Source organism: Marmota flaviventris, chromosome 14 (assembly GCF_047511675.1).
Source record: "Marmota flaviventris isolate mMarFla1 chromosome 14, mMarFla1.hap1, whole genome shotgun sequence".
Lineage (NCBI taxonomy): Eukaryota > Metazoa > Chordata > Mammalia > Rodentia > Sciuridae > Marmota > Marmota flaviventris.
In genome coordinates, this window is record NC_092511.1 from 22181733 (window position 1) to 22209149 (window position 27417).

Below are 27417 nucleotides of genomic sequence, written 5' to 3' on the forward strand. Positions count from 1 at the left end.
CTGAAAGGGGATGAGAGCTGACAGAAGACCTGAGGCTAAGGGAGGAGTTTTGAGAGAGGTTGCAGGGTGATCTGAGGGTGGGGCTCCCTGTGCCCCACCTCTGACCACAGGCCTCCTCTGAAGGATCCTGAGAGAAGAAGAATGTGCTTGTGCTTCTCTTCTTGGTAAAGTCTAAAGCTGGGGAGTGAGTAGGCCATGGGGCACCTGCCTCAAGTAACCTTAATGTGCCAGAGTAGGAATGGTGTCTGGTACCAAAGGATGCGAGACTTGGGCAGCAGCCTCCCATCAGAGTGGTATGGGAGGGCACCCACAGTGTCCTGAAGGATTCCAAGTAAAACAAAATTTCTCAGAGAGCATTAGTGAGAACCAGGTGAGGACATAGTTGCACTCTCAATGCAGAGAAGTAATGGGAACCTTCATGTACCATGAAATGCGCAGGTCACTTTTCAAGAGCACACCTGACATCTGTGATGCCCAGAGCCAAACAGGACAAATTAGGACCAAGAAGGGGACCCCCTTGGTTAAGCCTTAAGGAGCTTCGACTTAATTCCAGGAAGAAGGAGGGGGGGAAAGACAGATTTTAAACTTAATTGTGACTGAGTTATAAATTTGAATTGATGAATTTGAATGAGTTTATCTGAAAGTGACTAGATTAAATTTTCTCCACTTTGAGGCAGAATGGAGGCTCAAGACAGAAATTACACTCAATTATAGGAGAATAGAGAAAATTACATTTTTGCACACACAAGTCAGTGACTGTGAAATTTGTACTGGTTCCAATAATTACAGGCAGCCAGGTGTCAGTAAAATCTCAAGAATAGACCAAAGAATCTTTATGTGCTATTCTCCCAAGTTATTATCAAGAATAGACCAAAGAATCTTTATGTGCTATTCTCCCAAGTTATTATCTGATCTGCCGCTATAGCTCAAAAGATCAGCACAGTGTCTTATCATCAGAAATTGTGGTGAAACCCAGTAGAATTTCTGCTCAAAATGTTCTCTTTAAATCAGAAAGCAGAGCCAAATCTTGTAGGGTAGAAATTTTTTTTCCTGAGTTCTGAGGATGCCCAGCCCAGTTATAACTCTATGACCAAAAGGGGGGAAATATGAAATTTCAGGTGACAGATAGCTCCTGTTTGCCCTGCAGGTTTGCTCTTCATACCTGTCCTCACCTCTCACTGAGTCCTGGGAGGCAGAGATCTGTGGATGCATCACTAGGGCTCCTGCCTTGGAGGCACGTTGGCAGGAAGGAGCTCCGAGGAAGGAGAAGAATGAATGCTTGGGGAATATTGATTCCCCCATCTTTCCATGCTGATCACCATGGCTTGGCTGGTGCCCTCTCTGGAAGACAGCCTTCTCCACAGAGCTCTCTTCTGAGCTCCAACCTTGGCTCTCTCCTTGCTTTTAGGCTGGGGTAGTAACGTGCTATTAATATTGCCTAAGAGTACTGCTCTTTCCCTTGGGAGTCTTCTAAAAGTTCATCCATCCCTTGAAAATTTGTGCCTTTATTAAACTCTTCTCTAACTTCCCGACTGAATCTACTGTGGTATCTTGGCTAATCCTTTGGGGACAGTTATGGAAAGTTACGTGCTATTTGCATGGAGTTGAGGAACTGGATCATGCTGACACCTGTAGTATAAGGAGCATGTTTTCCTTGTGCAGCTGACTCAGAAACCCTGAATGAGCAGGACTAATGATATTAATACCTATTTTAGTAGGTACTAATAAATTCCAGAGTCTTTAGTGCCTAATTGTGGATGTACTTCAAAATCTTCCAACTCTTAGATTGTTCATTAAAAATAGTTGATTATTGTATAGCTGTGAAAAAAAAAGATAAGCAATAGAAAATTCTGGATACCAAAGGGATAGATGTTCTTTTTAGAATGATTGCATTAAGCAATTCTTGGCTAAGGATTTTTATTAGGTAGACAATGGCTGAGAATTCATATTTGGATTGAAAGAGGGAAGGGAGGAGTCACTTGGCATGTTTGCTCTCTGTTCTGTTGAACCTGGCAGTGTTATTTCAATAGAAACCATGATCTCTCCAACTCCTAGCCAACCATTTTCTGGTTAAAGAAAGTTCGAGAAGCTCTAAGGCCTCCCTCACATTTATAAGAGGGAGGGATATTTCCTCAATTAAATGTTCCTCTGCCACTAACTAAACACTTTTTATTTTTAAATAGATTTATCATTCTGATAACTGGAATTTTTCTTTTTTTAGGGGGAGCAGCTTCCTCTTAGATGTGGTTCAGTAACAGCTGGATTAAAAAGACTTGCACTTTATTAAGAGCTAGAGTCCTCACAGTGTCATGTGTGTCGGATTTATCTCTGTAGTATGGTGACTAGAAAATTGTCACTGCAGGTGGTTTTCAGTGGAATAGTAGACTTTGTCTTTTCAAAGACTTGCCACAACCCACGAAGCTCTGGGCTTGCCACTGGGGGGCATTTCTTGCTTTGAACATGATGTGATGGCTGATCTGTTTGCAGAGGAGAAACCTACCAAAGACCCAGCAAATTCTCTTGCTCTGCTCTATTCTTTTTTTTTTCCTTAAAAAAAAAATACATTTATTTATTTATTTTTAAATAATTGAGGATTGAACCCAGTGCCTCACACGTGCTAGGCAAGCGCTCTACCTCTGAGCCACAGCCCTAGCTCTCGCCCTGCTCTACTCTTAAGAGCAGATGGGAAAGTGCAGCTCCAAAACACACTGGGGGTCCTGCGCCCCTCATTAGTGAAAGAAACCCCTGAAGGCTATCCTAGGTGATGAGGGAATTTGGACAGAAACGGGACTTTTTCTGCCCTCCAAAGCTAAGCCTCTGACAGCAGTGACCACTGATACCAACAAGGCTTCTTTACCTCAAATAGAGTGCTACCTTCTCACCACCCAGGATTCCACATGAGCAAAGCTTATGTCTTATAGATGTAATTTAATACCTAGTTCTGAAAACAGTCTCTTCCTAGCTCCCCAGAAGAAGGTAGACGACACTTCAGGAGAGTTAATATTAGAGGAGGCTTGGTTAGAGTTCAAGGGGACTGAGCTCCTAAATAATTTGACACTGACTTTGAAAGAGTCTCTTAAAACTTCCTGGGCTTCTTCCACGTGAAATGATGGGCAAGGCCCCATCAGTGGTTCTTCTTTCTCTGCCATTACTGCTGGAAGTCTAGGAGGAAAGTTAAGGGTCATAATTAATAGTCTCTGGCCCTTTAAATCTGGTATCCATAGCACCACAGGTCATGCCATTATTATGCATTTGTGGCCTATAGGAACACTGGCTGGGCACTCAAAGGAGGATTCCACCAAAGAGAGGCGAGCCAGTGCCTGCCATCACCACCCTGGCTTTCTGCAATTGGAATCTGTGGAGGAGCTAAAGGGAGCCCATTATGAAAACACTCATTTCCATATACTCCCAACCACCACGCTAAACAATTTGTACACTTGCTGAGGAAGACCCATAAGTTACTGAAAAGGTTTTTCCCAGGTGACATTTGAGAAGACAGTCGCATGACCAGGGTAAGTCTCATTGTATAATAAATCTCCTGTCCATTCAGACCTCTGATGAGACTTATTTCCGTTTAGGCAGAGCTCAATAACCTGAATGAAGCATAGTATTATTTTAGACAAATTAATATGGGTTTCAGTAACTGGTTATGTATACTGTCAGGCAACTTAGACATATCTTACAGAGGTACAAAAATGTCAGCTCACTGCTATGAAACCAAAGTATTAAAGATACTTCATAATCTACTTTTTCCCCCTTTTTATAATCGAATTGTTTTTGATACATTAATTTTAACTAAAGTCCACAGTCTGATTTAGGACTTGCTTTTTTGTGTTGTACAGTCTATGTTTTTTTGACCAGTGCATAATGTCATGTACCCACCATTACAGTGTCATACAGAAGAGTTTCCTTGTCTTAAAAGTCTCTTTTGTGCCACCTCTTCATCCTTTCTCATTCTTCTCCAGCCCCTGGCAGCCACTGTTCATTACTGTCTCCATAGTTTTGATTTTCCAGAATGCCATATAGTTGGAATCTTATAATACATAGCCTTTCACACTGGCTTTTCTCATTTAACAATATGCATTTAAGTTTCTTCCATGTCTTCTTGTGGCTCAATAACATTACTTTTTGTCACTGTATAATATTCCATTTTACCAGTTTGTCCATTCACCTATTAAAGGACATCCTGGTTGTTTCCAGCTTCTGGAAATTATTCATGTGCAGGTGTGTGTGTGATGGGGGAGCGGGGAGGGAGGGAGAACACAAGTCATAAGTTTTCAAATCACTTGAGCAAATGCCTGGAAGTGTGATAGAGGTGTCATATGGTAAGACTGTACTTCAGCTATGTAAAAAGCTGACAAATTGTGTTCCAGAGCAACTATACAATTTTGTACCCCAATCCTCTTCATCAGCACTTGTTGTTAGTGTTTCTAATATTAGACATTTTAGAAGGTGTGCAGTGGTATCTCATTTTTGTTTTAATTTGCATTTTCCTAATGATATATGACATGAGCATCTTTTCATAACCTTATTTACTATCCTTATATCTTCTTTGGTGAAGTATCTGTTCAGATATTTTGCCCATTTTATTGTTGAATTTTAAGAGTTCTTTGTAAATTTTGGAAGGCAGTTCTTTACCAGACACATGTTTTGCAAATTTTTTTTCCAATCTTTCGTTCATCTTTATTGTTATATCAGGGTTTTTCATAGAGCAGAAGTTTGTAATTCCAACGAGGTCCACCTTGCCAATTCTTTCTTTCATGATTGTACCTGTGATGTTGTATCTAAAGGTCACCAAATTCAAGGTCACCTGCATTTTCTCCTGTTATCTTCTGAAGTTTTATGGTTTTGAATTTTACATTTATGTCTATCTTCCAATTAGAGTTAATTTTTGTGAAAGAGATGTGATCTGTGTCTAGATTCATTTTTTATTGGTATATATTAATTTTATAGAACAATGGGTTTCATTGTGACATCAAACATAATATGATGAATTTAATTTCCCAATACCTCCCATTATACTCCCTTCCCCATTCCCCTGATTTCCTTCCTCTTCACTAATGGTCTCCTTTCTACATTCCTGACATCTTCTTTGTTTTTCCTGCCATACCTTCCACATATATAGAAACCATATAGCACTAATTTTTCTAAATCTCTTCCATTCATTTTCCTGCAGATGACATAGCTTGGTTCACTTTTTAGGGCTCCATTATATACTACATTTTCTTTATCTGTTGATGGGTGCCTCAGCTGATTCCTTAACTTGGCTATTGTGAATTGTGCCACGATAAACATGGGTATGCTCATATCTCTGTAGTGTGATGATGTTAAATCTTTCAGGTAAGTACCAAGGAATGGTTTGGCTGTTTCCTGTGGTCATTCCGTTTTTAGTTTTTTGAAGAATCTGAATACTGATTTCCATAGTGCCCACCATACTTACATTCCTTCCAACAGTGTCTATTCCTTTTTTCCCCACTCCATGCATTTATTATTATTTATATTCTTGATGATTGTCATTCTATCTGGGGAGAGATGGATTTGCGTTTCCCTGATGGCTAAAGACGTTGAAAAATTTTTCATATAATTTTTGGCCACTTGTACTTTGAGAAGTATCTATTCATTTTATTTGCCCAATTATTAAATGGATTTTTTTGGGGGGGTGTTGAGGTTTTTGAGTTCTTTATGTATTCTGGATATTAATTCTCTCAGAATTGTAGCCAGCAATGATTTCTCTCCCATTCAATAGACTATCTCTTCACTCTGTTAATTGTTTTCATTGCTGTGCAGAAGCTTTTTTTATTTGTTTTATCTTGAAAATCCTATTTATGAATTCTCGCTGTTATTTCCTGGGCTATAGGAATTCCATTCAGGAATTGTGTATGGTGCCTACTTGTCAAAGTGTCTCCCTTATGCTTTCTTTTAGCAGTTGCAAAGTTTCAGGTCTTATAGTTAGGTCTTTGATCCATTTTCAGTGGTATACAGAATGAGAGATAGGGATCTAGTTTTATTCCTCTATGTATGGATATTCAGTTTCCCCAGGACTGTTCGTTAAAGAGGCTTTTAATTCTCCATGGTATGGTTTGGGCACCTTTGTGAAGAATCAGATGACTATAGTTGTGTGGGTCTGTCTGTATGTCTTCTATACCTTTCCTTTGGTCTACCTGGCTTTTAATACTAGTACCATACCATGCTAGTTTTGTTTTGATGGCTATGTAGTATAGTTTGAGGTTGGTTATTGTGTTGTCTCTAGCATTGCTCTTTTTTGCTCAGAATTTCTAATATTTTATTAAGGATTTTTTTGCATCTATGTTCAACAAGAATATTGATCCGTAGTTTTCTCTCCTTGAATTGTCTTTATCTGGTTTTGGTATCAGGGTGCTGCTGACTTTGTAGCATGAGTTTGGAAGTGTTCTATTACTTTCTATTTCATGAAATAATTTGAGGACCATTGGCATTAGTTCTTCTTTAAAGATCTGATAGAATTCAGCTGTGAATTCTATCAGAATTCTAGTGTGTCTAAGGGTTTATCAGTCTTGTTTATGTTTCAAAGAATTAACTCTATTTTATTGCTTCTTTTAGTCTCTATTTCACTAATTTCAGCTCTGATCTTTATAATTTCTTTTCTTCTACTGGTTTTAGGATTGTTTTATTTCTTGTTTCTCTAAGACCTTGAGATACATCATTAGTTTATTTATTTGAGATTTCTCTGATTTTTTTAATGTAGACATTTTATATCTATAAACATCACTCTTAGAATTGCCTTTCCTGTATCCCACAGATGTTGGTACATTGTATTTCTAATTTTTGTTTGATTCTAAGAATTTTTAAGTCCCCCTCAATTTCTTCAATGACCCACTCATCATTCAAAAGTATATTGTTCAATCTGTGTGTTTGAGTAAGTTTTGTAGTTTTACTTGCTATTGATTTCTAATTTCATTTCATTATGATCTGATAAGATGCAAAAATTATTTCATTTTTTTATTTGCTAAGATTTGCTTTATGGCCTAATTTCATGATCTATTCCAGACAAAATTCCATGCATAGCTGAAAAGCAGGTATATTTAGCTGTTCAATGAAATGTTTTATAGATGTGTGTTAAGTCCATTTGATCTATAGTATAGCTTAAGTCTATAGTATCTTGGTCAATTTCGTTTTTTCTGGATGACTTATGCACTAGTAAGAGGCATGCATTAAAGTTACCCACTACTGTTGTATTGGGACTTATCTGTTCTTTTAGGTTAACTAGTGTTTGTTTTATGAAATTGGATGCACCAACATTTGGGGCATAAATATTTGCAATCATTATTTCTTCTTATTGGACTTTTCCCTTTACCAATATGTAATGACCTTTGACTTTTCTGATGAATTTTGGCTTCAAGTCTGTTTTGTTGGACAGGAGAATAGTGATTCCTATTTGTTTTCAGATTCCACTTGCATAAAATATCATTTTTTATCATTTTATTTTCAGCTTATGAATATATTTGCTGGCAAGGTGTGTTTCTTGCATAAAACATAGAGTTAGGTCTTATTTGAAAATTTAATCTGTCAGTCTATGTCTTAATTGGAGAATTATGACCATTCACATTCTATGTTATTATAGAGAGGTATGTACTACTTCCTGTCATTTTGTTTATTTCTAATGTTTGATTTGTTCCTAATTCTCATTTACTTATCTACTATTCTAATGAGATTTATTTTTTCCCATGCTATCTTGGATATTTTTATCTTCTTCTGTGTGTACGATTCTTTTTAAAAAAATATTTATTTTTTAGTTTTAAGTGGACACATATCTTTATTTTACATTTATGAGGTGCTGAGGATCAAACTCAGTGCCTCAAGCATGCCAGGCGTGCACTCCACCACTGAGCCACAACCTCAGCCCCTGTGTGTATGAATCTTTTAAGTATCTTCTGCTGTGCTGACATAGTGGTCATGAGTTCTTTTAGTTTATCCTTTTCTTGGAAGGTTTTTATTTCTTATTCAACTTTGAAGGATAGCTTTGTAGAGTATAGTGATATAGGTTGGCAGCTATTTCCCCTCAGAGCTTGAAATACATCATTTCATGCTCTCTTGGCCTTTGGAGATTCTGCTAAGAAATCTATAGTTATTCTGATGGATTTACCTTTATCGGTGACTTGATGCTTTTCCCTTGAAGCTTTTAAAAATTTCTCTTTGTTCTGAATTTTTGGCACTTTAAGTTTAATATATCAGGAAGAAGTTCTTTTCTCGTCATGTCTATTTGAAAGTCTACATTCCTCTAGTATCTGCATGTTCTCATTCCCAAGATTAGGAATATTTTCTACTATTATTTTACAGAATAAGTTTCTTTGCCATTAGCCTGTATCTCACTCCTCCTCAAGACCTGAGTCTTATATTTGATCTTTTAATATTGTCCCAGAACTCTTGGATATCTGCCGCAGTCTGGCTGGGCACAATTTAGGAGCCACTTGTCAAAAGAAACTAACTTTATTTTTAGAATCACACATGCCAAACAAAACAGCTCCTCAGGAAAAACCCTCAGAGCCCAACTGCCACCACCGGATTCCCACAAGCCTCTCAACCTCCCCCACTCCTCCTACTCTTGAGGCCGATTGGCTGGGTCATGTGGGTGGAGCCAAAAAGTCCCCCAATGAGCAGCTTCGTAGTCTGAAAGGGCGGGGAAACAGCCCAATGAGCATCACCGCGCAGGAGCCAATCAGCTAGAAGTTGCTGGGGTCCCTGTGAGCCAATCATCAGCTGGCAGTCTGAAAGTTTGCTGGGGCCCCTTCTGCTGTGGCTCTCAACAGATATCCTGTTCATAGTTTCTCCAATATGAACTGGAGAACTAAGAAGCACGGCCCATACAGGGTCAATGAACTATGACACTATTTTCAGCTATATCTATTCTGCAAGAGGTAGAATAAGCAACATAAGATCCCCTATGTTTTGGCTTTAATGACTTCATACCGGCAGCCAGAGATAAAGAACCATTATTTTCTTCTGCATTTATTAAACAGACAACTGTCCTTTTTTCCCATTGAATTGTCTTTGCTCCTTTATCATGTTTGATTTGTCAATGATCCATTGTCTATATTGGGGGAGGTATATTTCTAAGCTTGCCTTTGGTTTGTCTATTCTTTTTCCAGTTTCACATTATCTTGATTATAGCTTTGAAATAAATCTTCATGCTGGTAGTGCCAATTCTCTGACTTTGTTCTTCTTCAATATTGTGGTGGCTATTTGGGTCTTTTAGTTCTCCACATACACTTCAGAATTTCTCAAGAGCTGCAAAACAATTTGTTAGGATTTTGAGTAGGATTGCATTGAATCTATAGATAAAGTTGGAAAGAACTGACATCTTAATGATATTGAGTCTTCCTATTCATGAACATGGAATATTAATTTAGACCTTCTTTGATTTTTTTTCATCAGAATACTGTAGTTTTTCTCATGTAGATCTTGTACATAGTTAGCTTTATATACAAGTTAGACAGTAGAATGAATCAGTCATAACTTTCCTATGTTCATATATAAATATGCAATCAGTGTAATTCCACATCAACCACAAAATGGGAAGTTATACTCCATGTAGGTATATGACAAAATACATTCTACTGTCATGTATAACTAAAAAGAACAAATAAAACAATTAGATTTATACATAAGTCTTTTTTTTTAAATGAAATTTCAAATTCTTATTGTCCGTTGCTGGTATAGAGGAAAGAAACTAAGTTTTGTACACCAACTCATGTATTAAATGCCTTTTTTTCCTTTGATTTTTTTCTCTCTTTTTTTTCCCTATTTTCTGTTAAAAGAAGGAAACTCAGATTTTGTAGAAAGATATTAAATTAGTCTTTAAAATTAATAAACTTTGTTTTTACGATTATACCAAGTTAAGCAGATAGTGCAGAGAATTTCTACATATCCTTCACCCACTCACATTTTCTCCTCCTTTTAATATCTTGCATCATCTTGCATTCAATTTTAAGTCTACTACAACAAGGAGGTATTGAATACATTCTTCATTCTTTGCCCTCACGGAGTTTACAATTACACTGAGAAGCAGGGCAAAATGCTTCCATGTAAGCAATTAATACAAAGTAGTGTACAATTGGGTTTTCATATGTATCTTCCCTTAGCAAAGGGGAGAAATTAGTGTAGTTTGTAGTAGTTAAGAAGAAATGAGAGGTAGGAAGGCTCTGAAGTTTTGAAGAGCAAACAGGACAGGGGGCCTGAATGATGGTGTGAGTAATCAGAACTAGATAAAGGCTTAGAATTGATTTTCTAAGCAGATCCTTTGGGTTTGGTTCTTTTGGGATCTTTGGTTTGTGGTTCACATTTATCTTTAAGTAGATATTCAGCACAATTTGCCTTCTTTGAACCAAACTAAAAGGCTCATGTCAAGGAGCATTTATAAAGAGAAGCAATGTCTTTCTGGGGAAAAAATGTTACCAAATGGGACCATGTCTTTTTCATTTGCCACAAGAGTAGAATTTTATGTGTATTCATAAGAAAGCAACCAGATAAAAAATAGTGACACAGACCCCATGTGAAAGTTCCCTGAGTTCTCCAGATCCCCCTCCCCTGCATTGCAATCACACTCTTTGGAGAAGTTCAGGCAGGAGAACTCTGTGGGATCTCTTGGGGGGTGGGGAGGAATGAGAGGACGTAAAAAAAAAAAAATCCCATTGCTTTAATCTTTTATCTCTTGTCACTAAGAGGGGGAAAGAGCAAGGAGAGCATTAAGTGTCCTGTCCCCACCCCACCCCATCCTGCCTGCCAGCCTTTAGTTAACTCACTTCCAGAGGCCTCTCTAGATTTACATGTAATTGCTTACTTGGGTCACTAGTAATGAAGCTACACTACTTAAGAAAGTTCTGAAAGTGGCAGAACACATTTATATTCACAGCTTTGGTCACACTTCTCCACAAACATTACCTTCTTTCATAATATATCTGTGCATCCTCTCCTTCTGTTTTTCTTTCCTCTACTTCCACTACCAACACCTGAGTTCAGGCAACCCCTCTGACTTCAATGGCAGACACAGATATATCTTCTGTCTTACTGTGACTGGGTTTAAAACATTAGCGGCATCTTGGATCGATCCAGTCTTTTCCTTCATGAAGTCTCACTCTTTCTTCCTTGAAAGCGTCTCTTCTTATTTTTTTTCTTATTTCTGCCTTATTACAGGACCCCTACCACACCTTACTTTTAACTCTCCCATGCATCAAATCTAGACTCTTTGGCCAGGATCTCCAGGTGTTCCCTTTTGAAACTTAACAAGACTGTCCCATTCACTTCTCTCTTTAGTCCGCGGTAGCCTGTGCTTATCCCTCTGCCTATCCTTTCCTTCTCCAAATAAGAATTTATGTTCTCCCTTTCTGTGTGGGGTTGCCATTTTAAGCAAATAAAAATACCAGTTACATTTAGATCTCAGATAAACAAAAATAATTTTTAAAAAATATGATATAAAATATCACTTATTTGTATAAAATTTGAACTCGTTTGGGCAATTGAGATTTTATTTGTCAACCTTGCTTTTATGGGATCTTTTCTTAATGGTCCAGTTTTCTCTGATCTCCATTTTTAGTTCCTGAAACACCTAATTCAATCTTTAATTATATTCACAGTATTGACACATATGGAGAGAATACTCATTGTTGGATACTGTACTAAGACTTTTTTTTAAAAATACAAGAATAGTTCATTGAATTCTAGGAAGAAACATGGGATAAAGTGGGAACTACTATGATGCTCATATGATACATAAGGAAACTGAGTCTTTGAGAGGTTTTAATTTTATTTTGTTCACATTCTCAAAGACAATTAAGAACTTGGTTTCGATTTGTTTGTAGATCAAATAACTTGTTCCGGTTTCCTTGGCACTGTTGTCTTTTTAAAATTCAGAGTTGCACATCCTGCGAGCCCCCTCATTTCTAGGCAAAGCCTGTATATCTGACTTCAAAGCCTTGGATTCTATCCTATTTCCAAGGCTTTGTGAGTTTTAATTTTGTTCTATGTTATGTTATAAAGCCCCTAAGGGCCAGGGGCACATCTAGTGGTATTCACTGATACTAAGGATTACTTGGCAGGTGCTTGACAAATGGAAGGAGGAGCTTTCCTTACAGACCACACCTTCTTTTCTTGAGCATGGCTGGTGGTCTTTGCATTACACATATTTTCATAAAGTCACTGGATATTGCTTGCAAAAATGCTCAGCTATTGCTACCAGCAAAGATGCCTCTAAATTGGTGAAATGCAGCTCCCTAGCAGGTGTGTGGTGTCTCACTCTGCAAGCTGAACTTGAGAAGCTCCCTGCTGAGAAGTCTGGGTTAGGGCACTGAGTGAAGCTGGAGAAATCAAAGTCATTGTGCCATGTGGAAAGGGTACATAGAGTGGGCAGGCAGCCTATTGGCGCCTTGCTGGATGGGACAAGACCCTAGCAAGTGGGGTAGCTGCTGCTTCTTTGCTGGGACTCTGCTTTGATCCAATAGGCATATTTCCCAAAGATTATTTTATTACATTATTATATAACCAAGTGGATAAGATGACGATATGTGGGTGTTATTGTTATGCAGCAAGGTGGTTAATGGGGTGTTATGGGAAAGGCAGGAATGATAGATTTCTATCTCCCAAGGGCATCTGTATCGCTTGTCTCCAGTTCATGTTGAATGCAGGCTGCTATTGAGCACACATTAAATATTAAAAAAAAAAAAAACAAGCTGTTTATGGAGAAATCATGTAAAAATGATTTGCTGTTTTTAAAAATCTAAGTTTAATTGATAGAGATTAAGGATCAAGGCAATTTTACTTTCAGCTTCTAATTTTCACTTCAGAATGCTTGAATTCTTTCATATGCTTGTGATGTTCAGGTTTCTCTTTATTAAAAGGGTGTAACAGGTAGGGGGGCATTGAGGGTGGGCAGGGGTTTCCATTTTGAACTGTGCTAACAGATTCTGTAGTCTTTTCTTCCTTAGAAACTCAAGGTGGCTTTTCCTTGACCCTATGGGACAGTCTTTCAGGCTAATGTGTGACATTCAAGGCCAGTCTAACACGAATCTATCTCTTTAGCTCTTCTACTAGTTTCTTACTGTAGGCTCTGCTCTAGCTAGATGATTATGGACTGAATGTTTATGTCCCCAAGGTGAAGGATTTTTGGATATGGGGCCTTTGGGATTTTATGCCCTTTTTAAAAGAGACCCTAGAAAGGTCCCTCCCCCTTCTACCACATGAGGTCATGATGAGAAGTTGGCTGTCTGTGAACCAGAAAGAGAATGCTCATCAGACACTGAATCTGCTGGTACCTTGATCTTGGGCCTCCCCACCTCCAGGACAAATAAACCTCTGGTGTGTAGGTGTAGCAGCCTGAGGGGACTAACACATAGACTCTCCTACCATCATCATCTAAACACACACTGAGCTTTTCTTCCTCCAAGTCTTTTCTCTTGAAAAGCATTCTGGTTAAGAGTTTAATCTTTGGATCTAGGCTCTTTGAGTTCACATCCTGGTTCTGCTGCTATGTGCTCTTGAGCAAGCTGCCTAACTGCTCTATGCCTCGATTTCTCCAACTGGAAAAATGAAAATTAAATCGTATTTATTTTTTTAGGTGTGAAAGAATGGAAGTATTTATAACCATATATGTACAGCATATATGAAGCACTCAATAAATGCTAGCTCCTTATTTACATAACTTGATCTCATTTCCTCCCTCCCTAGCTCAAAATGTGTCTCTTCCTTGAAGCCTTTCCTGACCCCCATGTGATCCCTTTTTTGGAAATCTTAAGAGCTGGCACTGTTTCTTTGGCAGATGGTTGGTGTCCTGTTCTCATGCCATGTCTCAGCACCACAGCTATTTATCGAGTATCTCTGTGAGTCATATTTATAGAGTGTCCCTCAACGTATTTGGTGGATAGCACTTGGAGGCAGGAATTCTTTATCTCATTTTGCAAAAGAGCAAACCAAAGCTCAGGGGAGAGTTCAGAGATGCTGTAGTGTTGCACAGATCGAGAGAGATGATCCTGGGCTTCCAGTTTAGGCTGCCCATGATTGCAGCCATGACATTTTCCCTCCTTTAGCAGAAAGCCAGAATAAAGCTTACCCCTGTTTAGAGCTTCCACTCTGACCTTGGAGGAAGAGGCACTCAATGTGTTTCTGGTGATTTAATGGGCCATATGTAATCTGCTTGCCTTTCTAAATGCTTTCCAGTCTTAGGACTGTGATTATGTTTTTTTTTTTCCTTCCTTTTTTCTTTTCTGTACTGGAAATTGAACTTAGGGCCTCATGCATGCTAGGCAAGTACTCTACCACTGACATATGTCCCCAACAGGGCTGTTGATCTTGATGCTGTTAAAAATATTGCACAATATATCTTTGACCTTAAAAAGAATAGACTATAATTTATTATTCTTGTGCTGAACTCCATATGAATCTAATTCTCGCTTCTTTTAACCTTGACTGTTCCCTGCTGTTTTGAATATGGTTATATGAGGAATGTCAGAAACAATCTTATTATCAGTGTTATTTGTCACAAAGGAGACTTTCTCATGACTCAGGAACAGCTAATTGGTCTGTCAATGGCTTTCTTTGGTTAGGTGAGTCATTCGATCCATTGTAGACAAGGTGCAAACTCAATGGCACTCTTCTGTAGGTGTGACATTCTCCTAACCCCTAATCAAGATGTCATTAAAGTCATTGATGGTTTATACTGAACTGGGATGAAACTGGATTGGTTTTGTAAACAGCTGTTGAGAAGACAATTCGATGGAGCTTTGGTGATACATGAATGCTTTGCATTTTCAAGTGTGTGCATGCATGTGATCCACAGGCAAACTCTGTGATTTCTAAATGCCTTGGATGTGGTAGTCTATCTTTACTGAGACTGAAATCTTAATTATTGGCCCATTTAGTCAACACATTTCATGAATTTGTGCTATGTGCCTGATAACTGTTCTAGCTACTTGGGATCTAGCAGTGACAGCAATGGACTAAAATTTCTGCTCCCTTGGAACTCCTTTATAAACATTTTTTGGTATGGAAAAATTTCAAATTAATATAAAAGAAGAAAGAAGAATATAGCCATCATTCACTTTTAATAATTATTTATATTTAATAATTTAACAATAATTACTATTGTATCATTCTTTTTCATCCATCTGTTCCCACTGCACCCTTATTGCTAATGAACACTTTAAAGCAAATCCCAGACATGAAGCTTTTTATTATATATTCTTCAATATGAATTTCTCATGTAACTTACAATGTCATTGTCATATCTAACAAAATGCACAAAAATTTCTTGGAATCATTTATCATCCAGCCTGGGTTAAATTTCTCCCAATTGTCTCAAGAAATTATTTTTTGTTTATTTGAATCCAGAACCAAGCAAGATCTGTGCATTGCAGAGTGTGATTAGGACTCTATTCTTCTCCTTCCACAATTTTTTTTTTTTTTTTGGTACTGGGTATTGAACTCAGGGGCACTGGACCACTGGGCCACATCCCCAGCCCTATTGGGTATTTTATTTAGATACAGGATCTCGCTGAGTCTGGCTCCTTCCACATTTTTTATTGGTGCATTAGAATTGTACATAATGATGGGATTTGTTGTTACTTATTGGTACATGCACACAACAATATAACAATATACTTTGGCCAATATCACTCTAGATAGGGCTCTTAACCCACTTTTGATCTATATCAGACTCTCTCGGCTACTTCTTTGTCTGTAGGCATGGATTATTGGCCTTGTGGAAGCTTCCACATTTTGAATTTGACTGACTGCATCTTAATGGTGTTTTTAATGATATTCCTTCATGCTTTAACTTTTCTATACCATGATAGTTCTATCTAGAGGCTTGGTTAGAATTAGTTTCAATGGTGGGAGGCAACGGCGGTGGAGGGTGGTGGTCTTTGAAATTCATATACTCACAGAAATTGGCACAATGCTGTTTTTGTGTGCCACTGCTGTCTTGGAAGCTAACGATATGGGTGGCTGATATGCAAAATAGTTCTTTTTGGGGGGGGTGGGACTGGGGATTGAACTCAGGGGTACTCACCACTGAGCCACACCCACAGCCCTATTCTGTGTTTATTTAGAGACAGGGTCTCACTGAGTTGCCTAGCGCCTCACTGTTGCTGAGGCTGGCTTTGAACCCGTGATCCTCCTGTCTCAGCCTCCCAAATGGCTGGGATTGTGGAGTGCACAGCACCATGCCCAGCCAAAACTTAGCATTTGTGTCACTGCTTGGCAAACACTCTAGCACTGAGCTACATTCCAAGCCCTTTTATGAACTTTTATTTAAAAACAGGGTCTTGCTAAGTTGCCCAGGCTGGTCTATGAACTTGTGATTTTCTTTCCTCAGCTTCTTGAGTAGCTGAGATTATAGGTATGTCCCACCAGACCAGGCTTATAAGGAAGAATTTTAAAAGTGATTGTCTTATGTGATGTTTGGAGGGCCTGGAGAGCAGTGCTCCACACAGTAATAAGCTAGGTTTGAAAATTTCATGTTAGTATCTTCTGCGGAGAACTGAAGAGAGAATTAACTTATAAGATAGCATGAATCTAAATTAGACCAGTGAATCAGACTATTTGATCAGGTCTTTAGGGCTTATTTTGCAAAAGATACCTAAATGATTAAAATGTGCAACCAGAAGTGAGTAGCACTGATTCAGATAGTAAGACTTGCACAATTTGGCTAAGTTCTCTTCAGTTTGTGATGTACTTCAGCAAGAGGTCCCTAATTGTAACCTTGAGAATAAAGAGGAGATGGGTCAGAGGAAGACAAGCCCAAGTAGAAGCAGTAGGAGGAGGTTCCTGGATTCTCTAGTTGCTATTGATCTGTAAGGATTTCTATGGCATTGATGAATTTCCTCAATAAATATGATGTCATGAACTTTTAAAAGAATGAGATCAGTGGTTTTCATTTGGAGAATCCAGAAGGAATGACACTAGTGAGCACACACAGAAGAGATTTGCCATTTGCTCACATGGGGAAAGTTTCCATTTTGAACATGTTATATTTGAGCTGTGTAGTATATATACCAGAGAGTAGATGTTGAGTAGGCAGTTGGCTATATGTCCAAAGTTCAGAGATAGGAATATAAACTTGGGAATTATAAAACTACAGATGGTATTTAAAGCCACCAACTGTGTAAGGTCACCTGGTGAATGAGAGATTGGCTGCCTGGAAGCCATGTGAAGAAGGTGCTTCGGACAGTTGTAAAAGTTTTTCTGAGGTGTACTGAGGAGAGTGCCTGCAGAGTCCTAAAGCATACTGTTTTTATTTTTATTTTTTCACTAAACACAGACAGATTGCTGTATAGAATGTGGTTGCCAGCTTAAATTCCTATCAGCAGTGCACAGGATTACCATTTCCCCATATCCTTGGCAGTCTGTGGGCTTATCTTTCTGACATTTTGCCACGTGCATGGGTAAAGCAGCCGTATGTTGAAGGAGCAGCTCACAAGAGCTGAATGAGCACATTTCTTCCCAACTTCTTGTCCAGTGACCTGACACTGGTGGTTTGAAGTCAGTGATGGTAAGAATATGTGCGCCATGGAAATTAGCAAATACTACAAATGAGTACTCGCCTCCTCCCAGGGAGCTGGTTTTAAAGTCTGTTCCAGAGAGTGGTTGCACTGTATTTGCGTATGAGCACCTCTTCTGAGCTTGCTCGCTATCCTAGCCTTCCCTGCCATGAGCTGCCTGCTCTTATCCTTTCCTTATTCTATTTTTAAAAAAATATTTATTTTTAAGTTTTAGGTGGACACAATATCTTTATTTTACATTTATGTGGTGCTGAGGATGAAACCCAGTGCCTCATGCATGCTAGGCGAGCACTTTATCACTGAGCCACAACCCCAGCCCCACCTCCTTTCCTTATTTTTATCTTAGATTTTCTGATTGCTTTTTATTGACTTCTCCAAAGTTTCTTATATATTTTAGATTCTAATCTCTAATTGTTTTTGTATATAGCCCATGTCATTTCCCAATTTGTCAGCTCTTTCAACTTTTTTTCTATGGCTTTTTTTAATTGAAGAGAAGGCTTATTGTGATACATTTAAATCCTCCAATTTTTTTTTTTTCTGTTCTGAATATCAAACCTGGGGCCTCACATGTGCTGGGCAAGTGGTCTACTACTGAGGTACATCTCCAGTTATGAATCTTATTTTTCTGAACTGAACTTGTATCCCACATTAACAGAGTTGGTCTTCCACAGTTCCTATCTCTCATATGCAGGTCTTAGGTTTATCTGGAGTTTTCTTTGTATGTATATGGCTTTACCTTTTCTTCATTAACTAAGCCAGTTTCCTCAACATGATCTCTAAATACTCTATATTTTTTCTCATTGGCTTATGGTTTCACCTTTCATATATCAAGGTGCGGTTGGTCTATCCACGGGTTTACTTCTGAGTTCTGCATCCTGTCTCATTGCTCCTCTTTTCCCTGGAGCCATACCATTTTGTTTTTATTTCTGCATTTCTACTTTTCCAAATTGACATAACCATTTTAATTTTTTTTTTGGTGGTGCTGGAGATTGAACCAGGGCCTTGTGCATGCAAGCCAAGCACTTTATCAACTGAACTATATCCCCCAATATTTTAAATTATATTTCCTTATACTTTTTACAAGGTTATTGAGTTATTTAAAATTTTAGTTCCTACTAGAATTTTGGCTATACCAAAACATTGAATTTAGAGATGAAATGGGCATTTTTACATCTTCATGCTTTCAGTCTTCATTTATCCAGTCTTATGTCCTTAAATAGTTTAAAAATATTCTTCATACCTTTTTTTTTTTTTTGCAAGTTTTGGGCTAATTCCTGGATATTGTGCTTTAAAGTTTTATTGCCATGGTGAATGGTCTCTGATTGTCTATTGTATTTCCTATGGCTTGCTCCTGGTGTAAACTATTGATTTTTATAAATTGATCTAGTACTTGACAACTTTGCTTAACTAACCTATTACTTGTAGTGTGCATTGATTCTTTTGGGTTTTATATGCTGATAATTATATCATTTGCAAACGTGATAGGAAGATTTTAGGGGTTGAGTCAAGTGCTCTGCTCTTTTGCATTTAACTACTTCTAGTTGTGCTCTCATCTGTACTCTGGATTTTGTCAGCAAGGTGTCTGTTTGGTTCTAAGGTCTTGGTCCCCCTACACTCAAATTATGGAAATGAGTTCTTTTCTTCTTCCTGTGAATGAAATCCTGCCTAGTACCCGCCCACAGAAGAGCAGGATGCTGCCCTCTTTTGCCTATTTCCTCTAACTCCTTTCTCAAAGTGTGGGGTTCTGACAGCTGCTGAGAACTTCCTGAAGCTAACTGAATTTCTGAGTGATCCCTATTGCTCTATGCAGCCATTTTGGGTTCTTACGGCCTAGAAGGACACCTTATATAGGTGAAGCAAACAGTGACTCAACATATGCTTTCAGATCAGACAGGCTTAAGTTTGAATCTTATTTTTGTCCCAGAATACATGAAGAAAGTTATACAGCTTCCCAGAGTCCATTTCTCCATTTGAAAAATGAAGACTAATAAGATCTGGTAGGTAAAGTGATACACAGTGGACATTCAGAAGTTGCCTTTTCTCTACACTGATATTGACCACCACTGTAGACCCCTTCCTTGGTTTGTTGCTATATTGCAACTTCAGCAGCTGCTATTGGATCATATTCCATGTGCCTTTCCAACTGATAGTTCCAGCTCCAAGTTCTGGCTTTGTATCATTGTCCAATATCATTCTTGATAACTGGACAATACCTAGTTCTAAGACTTTGTGAGGGGTTGATGGGGGTGGTTCTGTGGAACATGAGTCCAGTGGGTACCTGTATTCATGATGATGGGCAGGGAAGTAACTTCAGTTTTTGAAATAAAGAACCAGGTGAGTTAGGGACTCTTTCTGGTGACATGGTGTCCTGGGAATTAGTCTATGTATTGTATGGTGTTGGGTGTAGCAGAAAAAGCCAGTGACCTGGCTGGTTCTAACAGAGACCTTTGTTAGAGCTAATAATGGCTCAGCTAGCCACACCCTGGAATCTACTAATATTATTAACTTAGAGGGATGATTTAAATTAGCAAATTGAATACTTGTGGAAATTTCACTAACAGCTCCTTCTGTTACAATAGATCTTTATGAGTTTCTGTGACAATAGTCCTCATTTACAGTTGTTTAAAGTTCACCAAAGGCAGACTGCCTTCCCTCTTGTAACCAGTTGAAGAGTGAGGTGGGTAGGTTAGACAAGAAAAAAGTATTAGGAAAACAGGGAAAGGGAGGTGGAGTCCTCATAGGGAGGAGGAAGCATCTGTGTCACATTATCTCGGAGAGTGCATGAAGATACAGAGCCTGCAGGGACAGAGAAGCTGGCAGCTGACCAGGGATGTGGGATGGTGATGGTATTTAATATTGCATAAGCACCGTGGGTTTTAGTTGGCAGTGTGCTCCACCCAATTCAACAATGTGATGTGACTACTACAAACAACCATTTTGATATTTTGAGCTATGTTCACAGAAGCATAGGCGTAGAAAGAGGTGGCAGGCTCACTCCTCTCTGCATTCAACAGGCCACCCATTCATTCCCGAGCATCACATTTAAGAGGGCTCAAGACAATCTGTGATACATCCTGAGGACTCCTTCAGCATGCTGGTGAGTAGGTTTGTAACAATGTTATATAAGTCACAGCCTAAGAGACAGACAATGCTTAAATTGGAGTCAGACTTGATCTGAGTTTCTAGGGTAGAAACAACCAAAGGAGGGGGACTGGCAGGGAGCCAGATGTTAGCTCCCAAGGAAGGAAAAACATTTCCAAAAAGCTGGTCCGAGACAAGTCGGCTACTTTAGGAGATAGTGAGTTCTTTGTTACTGGAGGTGTTCAACTATAGCCACTGTGGGAGATGTTGTAAGAAGGACTGAAGTAACCAGAAAGTTTTTTTGCCCCCCTCCCCCATCAATGGTGCTAACAGGAAAAGATGTTCTGGTGTGTGGTGTGCACTCACTTCAGCTCTTCCAGAGATACTGGTGACATTCTTTCAGTCATTGATTTATTCAACATATTACTGCCAGGCATTGGGCTTGGTGAACATGGAAGGACAGCAAAACAGTGTGTGCCTCAGAGAGTTGTTATGGTGTGACGCTGTTGACTCAGGCTTAAAAACCTCATTGTAGTCTCATTAGGTCTCCACCTGAAAGGGACACAGGAAAACGTCAACACCTTTCTTTTCACTGAAAGGCAGAACCAGGAGGTGAGTGTCCACAACTGTTAAGTGTCACAGTTTCACCACTTTCGAATTCTTAGGAGATAGAAAAGGAGATCAGGATGATGTAAGTAAGGTAGGGGAGGAGGGAGCAGAGTAGGGGACATCAACTCCTGCGGTGACTACTCCCTTCTCTCCTCTGCCTCCACACTGCTCAATGTGGGTATAGCATTGACTAGGGTTTTCACAGCAAGACCTGCAAAAAGATAATTGACTGATGGATCTAATCTAGACGGTGCAGGTCTGCATGCCCTCACTACTGGAAAAGGGTGAGACACTGTCCCTGCTCCTAAAAGCAGTGGTGGAGACTCTAGCCCAGGATACGAGTGAGCAAAGCAGGCCAGGCTGGCACTGCTAAGGGCTCTAAAGAGGAGGATGTAAGTAGCGCCAAGAGCTGCTGCACCAAATGTCTGTCCGGCCAGGCGGGGTTCCTGGGAGAACTTGGCTTTACAGCGCTGGACAGATCCCCGCTGCCGCAGCCCATGTCCGGGAAAGTCACGAAGCCCATCAGACTGTGCCGGCGTCGAGGACCCGCCGCGCAGCATGCGGCTGATCTTCCGCCTGTTGAGGGGCGCAGGGGCGCAGGCGGCAGGCGAGCGGGCGCAGGCGCGTGCGCCGGGCTGAGGCCGAGGCCTGCGCGCAGCCGGGGCTGCTGCACTGCGCGCGCGCGCGCCGACCCGCGTGGGGCCCGGCTCCGGCGCGCGCGGCGCGGAGGCTGCCGGCGGGAGGGGCGCGGGAGAGGTCGGGGAGCAGCGCAGTGGGAGGTTCCGCGGCGGCCACCGGACACAGCCGCCCGCGGCGAGCGCGCTATCGGTTTTTCCTTCGCGCCCCCGCGTCCCCAGCTGGCTCTCGGAGAGGACCTGGAGGAGGCAGGTGGGGCGGGGCGCGCGGGGCCTCCTGGGCCGCGGGTGGGAGGCAGGCTCCAAACCCGGGAGGGCGGCAGCGCGGGTACCGGGGGCTGTTGGCGTTTCGGGGAGGGGGCGCGGTGGCGCTGGGGGCTCTGGAAGCCGCGCGGCCGCCTCCTGTGGGCGCTGGTGTCACCCGCTGCAGGGAGGCCTCCCTGGGGTGGCGCGGCCCACAGGGCAGAGATGTGGGGTCTGGTTTCCGCAGCTGTCAGACTGTTTAACTTTAGCATGAGATAGGTGTCGCGGAGTGTGCGGGTCCCGCAGGGCCATGCGGAGCCAGGCAGAGCTGGGTTCTGGCCCACGCTCTGCAGCCGCTGCGGTGGCGGCCGCGGACGCCCTAGGAGTCCTTCCCAGGCGCATTGCTGTGCACCATCCGTCGTGGTTTATCCAGACATCAGCCTCCTTAGGTTTCTCACTCGGTACCCTTACACCCCCCCTTGTTTATTAAATAGTTGAGAAAACCGTTTGCCCAGTGGGTATTCAAAACTAAACCGTCTGACTTTCCTTCCAATGCGTTGCTACCTTGGAATTCCTTAATTCTAAATCATCTGCGTTGGTAAGGGAAGTTGGAAGAACACCTGAACTGAGACCTGCCCTAAACAGACACACGTTTTAGCCCGTGTCCTTATGGATGAGATTGATGGGTTTACAACGTTAGCATTCTTTTGAATGAGATGTGAAGTTTTACACTTCATCCAGAGACTGTCCAAAGGCCATTTGGATTTCAACTGTTCTGAGACAATGTTTTGATACGTATCAGAGGATGATACTCTGAGGGGATACTTATTTTCTGTATGTTTCAAGCTAGGCTGTGGCTCATATTGTAATATCATAGTATAAAACAGTGCCTTTGATATAATAAATACCTTCCTCCACAAAACATTCGTCAGATACTTTATACTTCACTTTCACTTTGACACTTGTCAGTTATGAATCTCCTGCACAGTTCAAAGTGAGTGTCTAAATGGCCCAAGAGCAGGTGTACAGGACAGGGAGGGAAAGCAGAGACTCGAAAATGGTAAAAGTCTGTTCCCTACATTTTTATGACGCAAAATCCTCTGCTTCCATCCTAATTTGCTAATGTGAATATGCATTTTTTTTTGTAATGCTTTCATTTGATATGGACTACCTGGGCTGAAAGATTGAATCTTGGAATATGACAAATGTGTTCACTTCTATTTTGAAGAAAATTTAGCACATGGTATACTATTTATAGTCTTTATTTCTAACATTTTGTGTTTACCAAATATAGTCCCATCAGCAAGACCTTTTAAACAGGCGATAATTGTGTGTGGTGTTTTATTGCTCATAACAACCCTAGTTTTGAAATATATAAATTAGTGATCTTTATAGGATCAGCTTCACTCTTTCTCCTTGTTTAAACCTACAATTATCTCTTTACTAAAAGTCTAACAGTTCCCTCGTTAATTATTTATAATAATGCTTCTTGGACTTGCTTAGAGAATTAGCCTTTGTTTTTTCTTGATTCAGGCATCTGTATATATTTTTTCATTTTAGAGAGTAAACTGCACCATTTTCCTGCTGTTCAGTACAACTTTCTGTGACGAAGTGTTCTTTGTGCACTTGTGCAGTATAGTAGCATTAGCCAAAGACAGCTTGAGCTTTTGAGCCCCTGAGTGGAGCTGAAGCCATGGATGAACTGAATCTGAAATTTAATTTAAATAGCCACATGTATCTGGTGGCTTCCTAGTTGGACATCACAGCTTTTAATTATTAATGCCCCAGGAATCCTTCACTAACCATCTTGAGTCTGTGCTCATAGTTTGCAGCTCTTCTCAGCCACAGCACTTGTTACTATTACAGTGTAATCACAGCTTTCTCATAGAAATTCAGTGCTAGCCTGGAATCTACATGAGGGCAGAGGCAAATCCACTTTCTTGGTATTTGATAAGCCCAGTTTAGGGCTTGGTAAGAAACAAATATTTGTTGAATGCATAACTGAACTTGGGGGCAGGTGTCTTACTTTGATATTCTCTTTAGGGCCTAGGGGTAAGTGTTCAATGCTATACATACTTGTTTAGTGATTGAATAGATGTTTTGTGGGTAGAAAATGAAAGGATCATTGGAGGTGTGCTTTTCACATGTTAGTCAGTCTTATTTTGGAATCCATGAAAATAAAGTCTTTTGACAGATTGCTGTGGGAAATTGAACGAAGGGCCTTATGATTCTGAATATCGTGGTTTCCTGTTATTTGAGCAGCTATATTCTAAGTAAATCAGTGAGGCTCTTTCTAGGGTCCTGTTAGCCCTGAACCACTTGGAAGAAGTTGGTGGACATTTCTTACTACTTCTGTGATGAGGCAGAATCAGGGGTCTTTGAAAAATCAAAAGATAGTAGAGCCATGTGTGGTTCCTTAACAGTTATCTGTTAAACTTTGTTTCTTACCTCTCAAGGAAGCCTCATAGCCTTTGCAGAATATGGGCCCATATTTACTCCCAAGCAAGCAGAGGGCAGCAAGTAGAAATCCTGAGTTAGGGAGAAGCTGTAGTGTGAGGGAGGGCTGTCCTTGTGCTTGGAGTTGACAGTGTTTGAGGAAGATCACAATTAGTTTTCTTTCTGTTTATGTGGCAAGGTTCATGTCAAAGTGTTCAGAGTATTGGGTGACAAGTAATTTTGTAGCATCCAAGAAAATTTAAATACCTTCAAAATAATAACAACTTGTTTAGGTTATTTAATATGCAATATCCCTGTTTATATAAATGCATACTCCTTGAGGAAAAAAGAAAGCATCTTACTCTTACCAGTTTCTTCTAGTGTTGAGTCAAATTTGGAAGAAACCCAATAGCTCAGAGAAATGATGGTTTCCTTGGAGAGGGGTGGGATGATAGAGATGATTAAGTAAGTACAGGGTTGGTTAATCAAGAATAGAGCTCATGTTGAGTAATATCTAGTATGGCATTATCTGCGACTAGATCGAGCTATCATTGAAAAACTTTTTTCCGTAACTTATTCTATTTTTTTCTACTGAAAATAGTCTAAAATCATTTTCATTTGGTTTCATAATATGATTTTCTGCTTATATTTAAAAATATAAGGGCTCAAAACATTTCAGAATAAAGACCTGATGCAAAATAAACTGTAAAGTTTTTATCTGCATAATTTTTACTTAGCATTTCTCTGCTTTCTATGTCATTTCTGAGATCTAGGCTAGGGTAGCACAAGTCTAATTTAGAGCAAATGTATTCTAAGCACTCATGTTTTCTGGGAAATAGAGGTAATAAAAGTGATATGGTTTAAAAGACATGGCTTTCCATCTTCTGCTAGGATAGAATAAATAGACCCTCGTACATTAAGTGGAACATTCTCAGTAAGCTCTTACATTTGTGAAAGCGACATGATTAATTTTCAGTAAAGTTTTCTGGGATATCAGAAAATAATGGAAACATTCTAAACTAGATTATTTTCATGGGATGAGCACATGACACCAGCTACTGGATGACAAATGATACAACCCGTGTCAGCATTATAAGAAGTCCAAGATCCACCTGCAGGGATAATATGCTCTTGTATGTTACCATGAGTAAGAGGATGTCATCTATTTAGTAGAATAGCTCAGCATTTTAAACTGTTTTTTACCTATTATTGGGAAATATCTTTTTACCGATTATAGTTTATTATTCTTGAACTCTGTCTAGAAGAGATTATGTATGCTGCTGACTGGATAAGAAGCAGTATGAAGCAATGTGTATTTTACACAACAGTTTTGCTAAGAGAACTGTTTTCCTGTCATAAAAGAGACTCTTAAAGATTGAAGTTGAAAATGTCACTAGCTTAGATATTAAAAGAATTTTAGCATTTTTTGTGATTGAAGGCAATCATTCAAAATTGCATATAAATAAAGAAGAAATACTTTATTTTTCCCCTTTCTTTTTCACTTAGGTGGCTTCCTAGAAGATGACCATAGAGGACCTTCCAGATTTTCCATTAGAAGGAAATCCTTTGATTGGAAGATACCCCTTTTTATTTTCAGGTTCTTATACACCAGTTATCTTTTCCATTTCCGCTGCACCAATGCCTTCAGACTGTGGTATGTGACATAACTCTGTTTTCTGTAAACTGGTAACTTGACTTCTGTCTTATGCCCTCTTTGCACTCATAATTTTTTTCTGAAACCATTTGCTCTGATTTTTATAAAATTGCTAAAGCTTTCCTTTTTCAAAATACAATCGCTTATTGCATTTTCTGCCTCTTAAGCTAAATGCTTTATTTCTGCTGTCAGCATTTTTATTATGTAAAAACGTTAATTTTAAGCACCATGATGGATTTAGAGGATTTTATTTTTAGAATGTAATGGTGCTTAGATATCAAGCATTCTTTTGCTATTGATGTATTTATTTTGGTTAAATACACTGAATTGCTAAAAAAGCCGTGTACTAAGGCAAAGACTGCAAGAGACCCTTCCCTGGAATATGGAATGAGATTGGTTCCTCTTTAAATTGGTCCATTTAATTCTCCTTTGTAAACTGTAAATTTAGAAGTGTCCTAGTTTTTGTCTATTTTGATTTATTTCCTGAGGACTGTATTTTATAAGTAGTTGATAAAAGAAAAAGAAGAAAGGAAACCAGGAGGTAAATTTGATAGAATTGTTACATTTTTAATTTAGAGTTTTTCAGGTAAAATATTGGGTCACTATTTCAAATCATCTTTGGAGATAGAAATAATACAATTTTTAAATATTAATAGATATAAAGTTATTAGATTAAGAATTTGTCTTTTTGTTCATGTTTGTTCTAGTAATTTCTCTTCTCTAAGTTTTCTACATTTTTTTGTATTCTGGTTCTATAGGAGTTTCATACAGCTGTCACCCAAAGTATTACCTAAAACCTGTACCCCAATCTTGGGAATTATTTGCAGCTCCCCTTGCCCATGGTGCTGGGGATTGAACCCAGAGGTACTCTACCATTGAGCTCATCCCCAACCCTTTTTAATTTTTTATTTTGAGCAGAGGATTGCTGAGTTGCTGAGGCTGGCCTTTAACTTGTAATCTTCTGCCTCAGCCTCCTGAGTTGCTGGGATTATGGGCATGTGCTACTGTGCCTGGCTTGTTTGCTGCTTTTATAAAAGTTGACTGGGTTTATTTTCAGTTATAACAAAATCATTTATACTGAGGAAACCTTGAACTAAAACCTTGAACATTTTACCTCGCTTATGATGTTTTTTCTATCTTAAATTAGAATCATCTTATTTCCTTTCCTAGACGGTAGGTCTTTGGGATGGAGTAACAGTCACGTTTTATTTTTGCTTACCTAAAGGCTAATACA

The 27417-nt window shown here is 39.5% G+C and overlaps 1 protein-coding gene across 1 annotated transcript in view; it reads left to right on the plus strand.

The window, feature by feature from the left end:
• Nucleotides 1-20554: 20554 nt before the first annotated feature.
• Clip4 (CAP-Gly domain containing linker protein family member 4) overlaps nt 20555-27417 on the plus strand; it is a 54430-nt gene continuing 47567 nt past the window's right edge. Inside the window, exons 1-2 of the mRNA XM_027933521.2 lie at nt 20555-20622; nt 26036-26183. Of these exons, the coding sequence (XP_027789322.2) occupies nt 26051-26183 (133 nt within the window). The 5' untranslated portion in view covers nt 20555-20622; nt 26036-26050. The remainder of the gene's footprint in view (nt 20623-26035; nt 26184-27417) is intronic.